Source organism: Bidens hawaiensis, unplaced genomic scaffold, assembly GCF_021521415.1.
Source record: "Bidens hawaiensis isolate Kalapana, Puna unplaced genomic scaffold, B.hawaiensis_p1.1 tig00003760_1, whole genome shotgun sequence".
NCBI classification, from domain to species: domain Eukaryota; kingdom Viridiplantae; phylum Streptophyta; class Magnoliopsida; order Asterales; family Asteraceae; genus Bidens; species Bidens hawaiensis.
This window is the reverse complement of record NW_027491216.1, coordinates 600,789-613,562: the sequence shown is the minus strand read 5'-3', so window position 1 is coordinate 613,562 and position 12,774 is coordinate 600,789. Positions and strand designations below refer to the sequence as shown.

The window sequence follows — 12,774 nt, the reverse complement described above, 5'->3', positions numbered from 1 at the left end:
GAATAAATCATTTTTTTAAGGAATGAAATTCCTTCATATATAACATTTTTCATTCCTTAGTAAGAGGTGTTTTTTCTTCCATTCCTTTAAGAAATAAATAACTCCGAATACCCGTGAGGTAGGGGTTCTGCTTATGTTATTATTTTATTATTATAATAATGGCTTAGACCATAGTTGGGGGTATAGCCGAACCTTGATTACTATTAAGTATAATATAACTTTTCATAAGCAAAGGTTATAGCTAAATATTGTTTCTTCATGATTAAGAAACGTATGCATTCACACACAAAGGGTATAGTCAAAACAATATTTCTTTATGATTAAGAAATATTCATTCACAACGGTTATAGTTAAAGTAGTGTTTCTTCTTGAAAAAGAAACCTCGTATAGATATTTCTTTCTGAAGAAGAAACCTAGCACATAACTGATAAACAAACAAAAGGAGTAAAGGTCCAAATGCTTTATACAAACAAATGATTTTTCAAGGTTAAAGCTATACAAAACAGACTACGGGTCTGAAGCTAGATCTTTGATCTAAATATTTATACAAAATTTATTCTCGTACTATAGGTCCGAGATAACAATTAATCAATCAATCAATCAGAAAGCAGAAATCAGAAACAGGAATCAGTAACAAAAATTGATTATTGACAGGGGTCAGTAACCGAAACTGATCATAAACAGGAATTAGTGTCAGAAACTTATTACACTCATAAAAGGTGAATACGCCCTAAACTTTTACAACTCTTATAGAGTCTGACTATTTGCATAGGATTTACGAATCCTTAAAACTTTGTGTTACAATAATAAGAAACAGGCATACTCAGATTAAGAGTATACATGTGTCTGGATCCATTCATACATGGTGACTCGGATTTCCCCGAGGCCATGCAGATCATCAAACATGCCTCTTGAAGTCTATAGGACTGTTAAGAGAAATAATATTGTGTATATGATTAATTATGCATGTACTTAGAGTAATTTTATCCCAATTGAGTTGGGTGCATAATGAGTTGTCACAAAGGTATTATTGTTGTTTACACAATGATATTGAAACTGAGTCAGCATCATTCACCGGCTGTGTGCTGACGTATTTTTCCCCCACATTTCAGGGAAACTGTAAAGAATAGAACTGACAAGCAAGACATATTAGAAGATTGGAGACATAATCATTAGAGGTGATTTGATGGCTCAGATTTTTTATTCAGAATATTATAAAGAACTATATTTTCAAAAGACAAGTATTTAAATTATCAAACGGGTATTCAAATTCTGAGTTTTCAGTATGATAATATTTTATTTAAAAGGCTTCTATTTTTCCCGATGAGGATCGATGAACTCGATATTGATCTACGAAACCGAAAACGCACGGTGAATGTTTCGATGCGTTTCGGTACTAATCGCTGAACAAAAACGACCGAGTACGAAGACGATATGTAAATATTAACTCATTGTAGCTCGTATATAAATTTCAGCAACGGTACAAATGGTCTCTCCTAAGAAAGAACAGCTCTTGTAACTAACTTGTCTAACTAACTGAATCCTATTTATATACTACTGACCACATTCATTAGTCACTTACTCCCATTCCAGCCCATTCGTTAAGTCCACATGTTGCCTCGCATTCGTTAAGTATGTCATGCACGCCTTTCAATCACCTTCATTCGTTAAACTTGTAATGTAGGCACATGCACATTCATTTAAGCTCCTATTGTTCATTCGCTAGCTGGATATCCACATTCGCTATCTTTGCATATTGTAGTCTCATTAGAAAAACTAAGTGACACGTCGACTCAACTCCTAGCATTTGTCACATTTCATGTACTAACAGCTTCTGCTCACTATTTTGTCAAACTTGATTTATGATATTAAATGAGTATTTGAACCCATTATTTTATTAAAAGAATATATTTTAAAGACTTCCGTAAAAACAAACTCGCAACTCTGATATATTTACAAAACAAATACCAACTAAAGCGTGTCGCACCCAGGCCCTAAGTCAGGGTGTGACACCCAACCACCATCGATCTCAAACTGATTGAAGCATTTGGCGTATGTAATCGCAATAACCTTACATCTCAAACTGATTGAAGCGGCCTTCACCAGTCCGTGCTAATCAAATCGATCCAATTCAAAACTGTTACAATTCACACGGACCATATTTGTAAAAAGAAGGGTTGAAATTTACAATCAAAATAGACTTTCATATGATCAAGAGTAGAAAGAAGTTAATGAAATTTAGTTGATTACCTTAGCGATTCATTTACGACTCCAAAACCATAAAGCAACGATGAAGGTTGTCGGAGACGTGGGGATCATAACTACAAATTAGCACTGCTCAATTTGATCAAATAGGTTAAGATATAATCCTAGAAAGTATCCATTTGGCATCTGAATCGTATCCTTCAAATATTAGGTTTTACCCGCTCCTCATCTCCTCTATCGATTTACGTAAGCAAAAGAAGCAAAAGCAAGGTTGTATACACAGGTGTACATAATTGCATAAGATTTAGGAGAGAGAGTGTGTAACCTCTGCTAACTGCTGCTTCTAGAAGGAATTTAAGAGTTTGAATGGCTGTGCTAAAAGTTGATGACTTTAAAGGGCTGAGATCTTCTCAATAGAAGTTACAAATAGGGGGAATAATATATTATATAATGAGATCAGTACACAACTTAGAGATTCATTTTAGTGTGCGTGCTTAAGACCGTAAAGAGCTTTCTGAATACATAGTGTGGTCGAATCGAGTCAACAAACCCGTAGGTGGTGTCATATATGCGATATTAGATAGATCATTTGCGCTGCCCTACTAAATATCCCATCCTCGAGAGGAAGCAACCGATTAAACCAACTGATAATAGTTTGTTTGGCAACCGAGCTAAATTCACTAATGATCAATATAACATTTCAGTTATTCTATCTATGACAATAAAAGCACATATAAATTCAGATTTACTTTCTTTAACATTAACTATAGGCTATAGTTATGTTTATAAAGACAGAACTAAACATTTACTAGGTATAAAAGCATAACACATGACAATTTGATGGGGATAATAATGTATAAGTGGTTTACATCTCACAGCATTGTTCTCCTTTGTTAAGAATAGGCAATGACTCTTTTGAACCAACCTGAAACTTTTTAGATCTATAGTCACGAAGAACATAGTAAGGTCATAAAACATGTTAGATTCTCTATTCTGGAAATGGGATATCCGCTAGATCCTCTCTGTAAGGAGCATTTGTCATCTCATTCCCTCTACCATCACCATTTTCCCGACTCTCCATACCAACTTGAGAACTCAGATCAAGTTTTGATGGTTCGATAAAGGTTACAACAACATCCTTGCGGAACATAAGGTAGAGTACGGATAGTACATAGATTGCCATGATGGGGAACACTATTAGCCCGATGAAAACATTTGCAACTCTAGGCAAAGTGCTATGAATTAGCCAATCAACGAACGATGTGGTCAAGTAGTAAATGTTGATGCCGATAATCCCAAGTCCTAGAGCCCAAGAAAAGACGATGATCTGCACAAGAAAGTGTCATAGTCTTCTATGAACTTCAACCACATCATATATAAAAGTAAAGAAAATGAAGGACGATAACTCACAATCATCGAGTTCTTGTATGGACCCATTTTAATGGTTGTGCTACTAAATTTAAGGAGTGGAATTAAGGCGAAAGGAAGTTCAAAGGATAATATCATCTGCCAAATATTGTTACGACAATTCAACTTAAAGAAACATGGAAATGCATTAGAAATGCCAAATTATGGAAACTGTGAGATACAAACCGATGCGATAACGATTAATCTTCCAGCACCAGAAGATCCGCCAATGATTGACACTATTAAACTTGGTGTGATGGCGATGCATCTTGTTATCAAGTTCCTTAGCCATTTTCTCATATTTAAATCCAGGAATCCCTGCAATATGTGTTGCGTGTAGTCAGTGCCGTGTTAATTATTAAAAACTTGACATTATACAGAAATGACATTACTAACTGTCATTTGCATTTATTAAAGTATAGATGATCAGTAACATTACTTAAAACACAATTACTTTACAATTTGTTTATTTTCTCTTCTTCGCTAGATTTGTTTAGTTTAAATTGGATTTTCGTTTATATGATAGCTAATACATTGCAAAAAAATTTTTCTAACCTGCATAATAAATTGTCCTGCATAAGTACCAGTGATGGTTGAACTCTGGCCAGAAGCTAACAGTGCAATAGAGTAAAGAGTAGAACTAGACTTTCCCAAGACATTCTGTGTAGCAAATTGGCGGGTTAATTAAGAATCTTTTTATCAAGGTTCTTCAAATAATAGCTATAATATGCACAAATAAATAAGACATGATGGATAAACTGAGTGATAATAATTCGCAGCAACAATGTGACCAATAACACATTTACTTTTCACTTTCCTTGTAAGGGCGATATCATAATTTAACGAAAAAGTAACTTTGTTTGCCCCTAATTTTCATTTGCACAGTTTCAAGACAGTTTACGACATTCTGATAAGGTTAAGTCAATTATTTATTAGGGGCAAACGAAGTTATTTTTCCATTAGATTGAGAATGCCAATGGAAATGGAATCGAAAGTTAGAAGTGTGAGTGTTCACATTGCCGATGTGTACTATTGGTCATAGTTTGAATTATTAAAATACAGATTGTGATATAATTTATACTTTAAGAAGAAAAGAAGCCGAGTCAAGGGAAAGATCGTTGCAGCGATCCAACTCATCGCTTGATAGGTTTTCGGCCGAGCAAACAGTGCCAGAAACAGCTATGATCGAGACATTGATCAAGAAGGCCACAAATAGTGCAATACCACTCTCGATCAGGAAGTATCTGCATGCATCCTGTTACATAAAACATCAACTAGTCAGACACAAACTTAGGTTTAAATCTTTTGATTGTCCTTATTCCTGAAATGACTTACATTGACCCCACGAACAGAGTTTGGTATCTTGCGCGAAAGAACAAGCGCTGAATGGAGAAAAAGATTGTGCCTGTTGAAAAAGATGCAATATATATCACTTAAGGTGATAACTTCTAAAACAAATGCGGAGTTCTTAGGTGGTGGCGGGATCATACGGCATAACAAGTGCACCAAGTAGTGCTATGGCATCACCAGTGGCCCCATGGCCACTAAGTTTTGGGACAAACATTCCCTTTAGCACATCGCGAGCAGGTGGCTTCACATAGCTCATTTCTCCAAAGAAACAACCGGCCATGATGAAAACCAGAATAGCTATCAATACTTCTAGCTTCCTCACCTATATATATTTATATACACTTTTATGAACAATCATAATTTCATGTAACTTATGTTGGCTAAAAGATTTAAAGAATGAACGATATAGTTTTACTCATATGTATCCCTTTTATACTGTTTTATAATTTGAAAACTATATGACCCCACTTATGAAACTCTCCTCCATCCTCCGTTATTTATTAAAAATTTCTCTTGTGTTAGAAGATTTTATGTCCGGTAAATCGGTTGATCTTTACAAATTAGAATAAAAGAAAATCATCAAAATAACTCTGCTGACCACACAACGTTTTGTTCTTATTGGTGGTTTAGAAAGGTAGGTAATTAGCGTGTGGAGAGCGAATTTGAGCAATTGTATCATACCTAATCAAATAATAGTTATAAACATAAAGATGCGATATTTGTCCACTTGAAGTTATTTATTATATTTGTTTTTTATAATGATAATTTGTTTTACATTTATTTGGATTTTGATTTTTTTTCATGATAGGTTGGTGAGTGCTGGATAGTAAGGTTTTCTTTTTCTTGGCACAAGAGTATGCTTGTAAGTCTTGCGCCAACTTGAAGCTATAGGCGCAAGAGTGTATAAGGCTTGCGCTAACATGAAGCTATAGGCGCCAAGAGTGCACAAGTCTTGCGCACGTGGATCAATGTATAATAAAAATACATATACGTCATGACAAATGTTTTAGTCAAAGGAAGTTATTGCAAAATGGGTTGATCAAACTTCCCCTTTAATATGATTTGGACTTTGGAGTTCTATGTTAGAAATCATGCAGATAATAGTAAATGAAGGTTTAAATAGATCACGACAAAGTTTAAGAAATTTGATTACTATATATTAATTCATCCTACATTAAACCTTGAGGGAAGGATAGAAAGGCAACACATGTGTGAGTATTATGTTTCCTATAATTAAGGGGCGAATCCATTTAACTTTTTTCTTTGTTTTACGTATCATCGACTATCTCTGAGCAAAATTATTTTAGCCCGCAATACCTCTTCTTACTATTTTCTATATAAGTAGTTTTAACTTTTTTGCATGCCTTCTAATAACAAAAGTTAACTTACACCGTATTTTTGTAGGCCAAGAAGTAGGAGGGTGCTGAAACCAGTGAGAAGAACCCCAACCCAAACAGGAATATTGAATAAAATATTCAAAGCAAAAGCCGTCCCAATGACTGTTAACATCAAAGAAAACAGAATCATAATTTTGTAGGAAAACGTTAATTAGAACAAATATGATTGAGCACATTATGTCAGATTATTATATTTTTAAATTTACAATAATACAACCATACCTTCGGGAATATCCGCTGCAATGACCGCAACCTCAGCTAGCAGCCATAGACAATACTTAACAAAAGTTGGGTATTCAACCTTGCATAACTCCGATAGATGCTTGCCTGGATAAGAAGCCTCACTTTTCTTAAGTAACCATTAATTTATATGGAATAGATTAGAGACTGGACTTCTAGCGTTGCGCCGATATAACTACACTATGATGTAGCCTTAACATTAACACAGTACAATACAATTGACATTAACGTGAATCAATTTTCTTGTTATTAAACTAAATTTGTCTTTTGGGTAAAACATAATACAATATTGGTACGTGTTTATAATGTTTTTATGTATATCATAACTCATAAATATCTTGGTATAGAGATAATACAATACAAAATAACTTTCAAAGTCTAAAACCGTTTAAGTAATGTAAAGACAAGAACAAATGAACAATAAGAACAATTATGTACAGATAAGAACAATAAAATATAGATAGATAACTAATCTAACTTATCTTTAGAAATATAATAAGAAGTTTGAGATAAAGTCATAAATATAATACATATTCATATATCCGTAATGAAAATGAGGAAAATCACCATAATAGCCATTTTGACTAAAAAAAAACTTATCAAAATATATAGCCATGAAACTTGTTATATTACCACTTAATCTTTTTGGCGTAAAAGAGAAGAATAATGTACGTGGAAAAGGATGGCGTAGGAGATTAAGATTAGCACAGGAGGGGATGTGATGTGCCATATATTGGCACAGAAGATGGAAATGGCGCATGAAGTACAGGGATTGACGCATGAACTAAGCGTCAAGCCAAGCCAGGCTATTCTGGTAATTTAAAAAGGTCAAAGACTATTTTAACATGGCTATTTTTATTTTTATTTACTTTTTCGCTAATGGTGGCTATTTTGGTGATTTGAATAACTGGTGTCTTACCTGTGCTTACACCTAAATTTGCCGCAAGAGATTGAATGACAAGTGCAAAGATTAAGCCGATTAAAATCACCCAAAGTAGCTGAAAGCATAACGTCATTTGACAATCAAATTGGTTTTTTTTTTTTTTTTCTAATCAAAATGTATATATGAGTATTCTTGACATGAGCACACCTCGTATCTGTGGTTTGCGCCAGCTTGTAAATCAGTTTCCACTGCATACCAAACAGCAATAAGCTTGTGATATTTAACGTAAGATTTAATAAGATATTAAGAGCTCAACATCAGACTTACAGTTTCCTGGATCAAGATAAGCCAATGAAACTAGGAAACCAGGACCAACAAACGAGAGGAAAGTTCTCCATCCAGGTTTCTGAAAATTATAATATACCAAACTAAGAAATAGTTCTCAAATTTGTTTAGCCATTTTCATAGCTTTAAACATTAGCATAATATGCAATTAACAAGTAACAAAAGCTAGAAAACCTGATAAGAGTCCATATCTTGATGATCATAATCTTTGTTGTTGACTGGAGATGAAACTCTACAAAGATCATGGGCGGAAATGCAATTGCTTCCTCCCATACCTCTTGATTCATTCTGAATTGCGGCCATCGATCTGTGTCTTTCGCTATCCTAGATTAAGAGGTGATGATGGAGTATTGACACATATCATGGGGATTAAAGATGTTCACTTGGAGGTTATATTTATACTTGAGTTTCAGTGGTTACATCAGTTTTGGAGTACTTAATTATTGTTGACAAATAACTTAGGTTAATAGAAAGGCCAACGCCGTTTTGAAAGCGAGGCATGACTTCATATTTGCCATCTACCTATTAATTTTTAATTGTATTATCATTTAATTGAAAACATGTTGCTGCTCTCCTACTTGTATTACTTTCAAGAACGCTTTCAAATGAGCAAAAAGCTTGTTTCGATGTTTTGAAATTTCCCAGTGTTGGTAAATCAGAGGGCAAATTCAAAAACCACACGCATCTTTTGGAATATCTTTCTGTATTACATTATATTAGAATTCCTTAAGGAAATTACGGGTACAAGAAAGGCACCCTTAACACAACAAACTTAACCCCGGTTGATACTAAAAATAACGTCAAATTCCTTCCAAATTATTAGCAAACTATAGGCTAAAAACATAAATTGAAATGTTTGGATATGACATGGATTCATTCTTTAATGATTGACTTATGGACTTAAGACCGTCACACCCATTCTTGGCACAGCTGTAACAAGCATGTATGTATCCAAGCCAAAGTAAGTACAGCTAGCTGTAACTTGTGGCTTCTCATACCACCAATATGGCTCGTTTTGCCCACACGAAGCTGAGGATATGTTTTTGGTTTTCCCGGTGGAGAATTCCCAAAAGGTCACCCATCATAGCACCACTCGCACATGAGTACGCTAAATTGTGGAGTCTCTTGAGGCATCACATTCCTTTGAAACAATAATTCCTTCGGTCGATGACTAATGTGGGATTTACCTAGTGTACGTGTTACGATCACCACTCCCCCTTATGGACTCATCATCCCCGATAAGGTTCGTCTCCAATGCAATCAAGAATGTAAGATTTGCCTAAGGTGTCCCACTTAAGACTCCTAGGGACGATCGCCCTTGAGGTTTGCCCCCACCATTCCAAATGCTACAGAATTGGCTCTAATACTATTTGTAAAATTCAACATCTTGTACCACGAATATTGGTCACTTTCTCACAAGGAGATTACGTATTTGTTTCTAATTTCCTTAAGGGGGACTTTCAAGATGTCATTCATCCTGGTATCCACTTGAGCACACTTAACTATGGCCACATGGTACTCCACCCAACTAAACACACTTAATTAATGTTAACTAGTTAAGGCCTTGGAGTTGTCTTGCCACAAAATCTCCTTTGTGTTGGCAGTATACTCTTCAGTTTTCTCTTTAAGATAAATTGATCCAGTGTATTGTAGAATGTGAGTTCCAATTCTGCTTTTAAAAGTTAGAAGTTATACACTGAACAATACAATCCAAACATTACACACAATCTGTTGGAATTATGAACCGGTTCGGGTAAGTCAATACGGCCAACCGGGTTATGATCCGTGACAGTTACACCGTAAGGTAACGAACAATAAACCCGCTTAAGTTAGTTAACCGGGATGGACACTTTAACGAGACAAAATAACATGGAGTGGGCTTTGGAGTTGGAGATGGAGTTAATGGTCCGTTGGGTTTATAACTAAGGAGATTAGTTTAACCTAATTAAAGGTTATATAATATATGATATTCTATAACCCTAACTAATCAAAAGGCTAACACAAGTTCATATCCCACTCTTGCCCCAACCGCCGTCTTCCTGCCAGCCGACGCTGCCAGTAGCCACCACCGCGAGCCGCTGCCATCAGCCGCCGTCGACTACTGTCGAATGGCGCCTCCACCCACTGTCCGCATATCACTGCCGCTGCCGTAGCCACCGTGCACCACCACCGCTGGTTGTTTGTCTCGTTGTGTCACCTAGCTCAATTCGTTAGCCTTCGGTGTCTCAATCGGTTACTTATTAACTTAGGTAAACTTAAATATATTGTTAGTATAAAATTTATATTTGACTCGTACTCGTATTGTTTGTAACCGGATCCTGTCGGGTTTAGTTTCGGTGCTGAATACTCGTTTACTTTCCGTTGCGGATATATTGATTAACTGGATTAATAAATTATTTGTCACATATTATTGAACTGGGTTTAATAATAAATTTTTGACTGATCACCACTGGAACCCAACAGTGGTATCAGAGCCTTGGTTACAACATACGAGTCGAATCCGGTATTTTCACCGGTTCTACATCATAACTTCAAGGTAGTTGACGTTTTTGATCTTGATAAAATTTTAGGGCAACTTTGGTTTGGTCAAAATTTTATTTATTTTATTTGACCAAAATATTGCCTGACTTTGTTTTCGTTGAATATGTAAATCTGACCCGACCTTGTTTGTTTGGTTGAATGATTTTGTTTTGGCCATATGGATGGTTCAAAAGTTGTACTTTATTTTCGGTTTTTATTTTATGGTTTTTGGCCCCCTTGATGGTTCAAAATTATAATAGATAGGGTTTAGTTTTTCATTACTTGTATTAGTAGAATTTGTAATGAAGAAGTCCTGAAGGAAAACCGAGGACGAGCTCATGGAGTTCTTGAAGTCAGTGGAAGTTACCAAAGATGACGGGATGCACCAAGAGTCCATCCTTGCGGTTGTTTTGTGTTGTGACCCCTTGGCCCGATTGATCTTGCTAATAGGCTCTAGCAAGATCAATCACTTATCTTGGCCATTTAAGATTTACATATTCTTGTTTGCTATTGTGGTTGCTTGCTTAATACCAAATATTTTAAAATAAATTAACCAATCATGTTTTGCAAAATTAAACTAAATTTAATTTTCCATAACTAATAACTTAATAGGTAGACTATTAACTTGAAATTGGTTATTATTGCGACAAACTTAGTTTTAATAGGTTATATAAAACTAAGTGTCCTGAGAGATGAAAGGGTTCTTCACATTGTCCCGATTAATACAGTAAAACCGGACTTTTACTCTATTCGGTAATATAAAATTAGTCCCAATCTTAAATCAATAGTATATGTCATCCTACTATAAGTCACACTTGAGGCATACTGCGAAACTTCAAGTGTTTGGAGCTATAGCACCGTGCTTGATTTCTAGCCTATCCCTTCAAGGTGAAAGCGTTTCGCTGACACATCCGGCCCTTTCACAAGTGATTATACTAGGGCGACTATTACTTTACTCTCCTGTTACGTGCTACAGCTTCCGAGAGACTAAAGTGGGCATAGATGAGGCTAAACGTATCTACTTAGGCAAGTGTTGTCTTAATAGGACTCATAACCAAGAGTTGTGCTTTATTCACAATTGGCAATCGTTGTCTGTCTGCCTAACCACTTACTAATGTTGTGTGCTACAGCTGCCATTAGTAACTGGAAGCTAGATTCTCAAAGTTCCTATTTACTAATGTTATTGGGTCATTAATAATAGGATTAAAACATCAAAAATACTAATTAAAATTTACTTTTGCATATTTAAACAGATGTCAGCTGATAATAACTCCACATTCACCCTCAAGGCTATTCTTGAGAAAGAAAAGCTGAATGACACCAACTTTCTTGAATGGCACCGTAATTTGGGACTTGTTCTCAAGATGGCAAAGAAGCACTATGTTCTCGATGGACCTGTTCCAACCGAGCCTGAAAACAATACTACTGATGCTAGAAGGGTTCTTGACAAGCATATGGATGACTCTGCAGAAGTCGCCTGTATTATGCTAGCCACCATGTCTTACGAGCGTGCTAAAGGCTTGGAAGATTTTGGTGCCTATGAGATGCTTGAGCAACTCAAGGGCATGTTCTAGAAATAAGCCCGTCAAGAACGCTCTGACACCATGAAGCAACTCATCAGCTGCAGAATGGAACAGGGATCGCCTGTTAGTGCGCATGTCGTCAAAATGAAAGGGTACATCGAACAATTAAGGAAACTTGATTATCCCCTGCCAGATGAAATGGCAGCGGATTTCATCCTGAACTCTCTTCCCAGCTCTTATGACCAGTTCGTAATGAATTTCAATATGAATGGCTGGGTGAAGACAATGTCGGAGCTTCATGGAATGCTCAAAACAGTTGAGATGAATATTCCCGCTAAAACTAATCAAGTTCTTATGGTTCGATCTGCTGGTGTCGTGAAGCCTAAACCCAAGAAACAGGGTAACGGTAATGGCAAGAAAAAGATTATTGTTGCTGCCAGGTATGCCACTAACACTAACAAAGGTGCTGCAAAGGTACCATCACCGCCTCCTGAGGAGCGCTAGTGCTACAAGTGCAAAAAAATGAGACAATGGAAGCGTAATTGTCCTAACTATCTTGCTGAGCTGAAAAGGCAGAGGACCAATGGTGAAAGCGCCTCTAAAGGTACTTCCATTTACGTTATTGAACTTTTCACTGTTTCTAGAAACACATAGGTATTTGATACCGGATGTGGTTACCACATCGTTAATGTCTTGCAGGAGCCTAAAAACTTAAAGAAGCTGAAACAAGGCAGCATAGAACTCATCGTTGGTGATGGGAAGAGATGTAACACCCCGACCAAAGGCGGATTATACATCGGGGCGCCACATATTGTTTCATTACTCGTGACACTATTTGGGCGTCAATATTTAATAAATATATTCATTCGCGCACGCGCAACGTAAACACAAGATAACATAAATC

The 12,774-nt window shown here is 36.1% G+C and overlaps 1 protein-coding gene across 1 annotated transcript; it reads right to left on the bottom strand.

Annotated features, from left to right (window-relative positions):
• Nucleotides 1-3,193: 3,193 nt before the first annotated feature.
• On the bottom strand, nt 3,194-8,130 carry LOC143624322 (metal transporter Nramp6.1-like). The gene is made up of 13 exons (XM_077095017.1): nt 8,002-8,130; nt 7,810-7,888; nt 7,690-7,730; nt 7,519-7,597; nt 6,582-6,686; nt 6,352-6,461; nt 5,103-5,284; nt 4,948-5,017; nt 4,694-4,867; nt 4,168-4,272; nt 3,799-3,930; nt 3,616-3,711; nt 3,194-3,532 (listed from the first exon to the last, which is right to left on the bottom strand). The coding sequence occupies exons 1-13, from the start codon at nt 8,128-8,130 to the stop codon at nt 3,194-3,196; spliced, it is 1,641 nt and encodes a 546-aa protein (XP_076951132.1).
• Nucleotides 8,131-12,774: the final 4,644 nt, after the last annotated feature.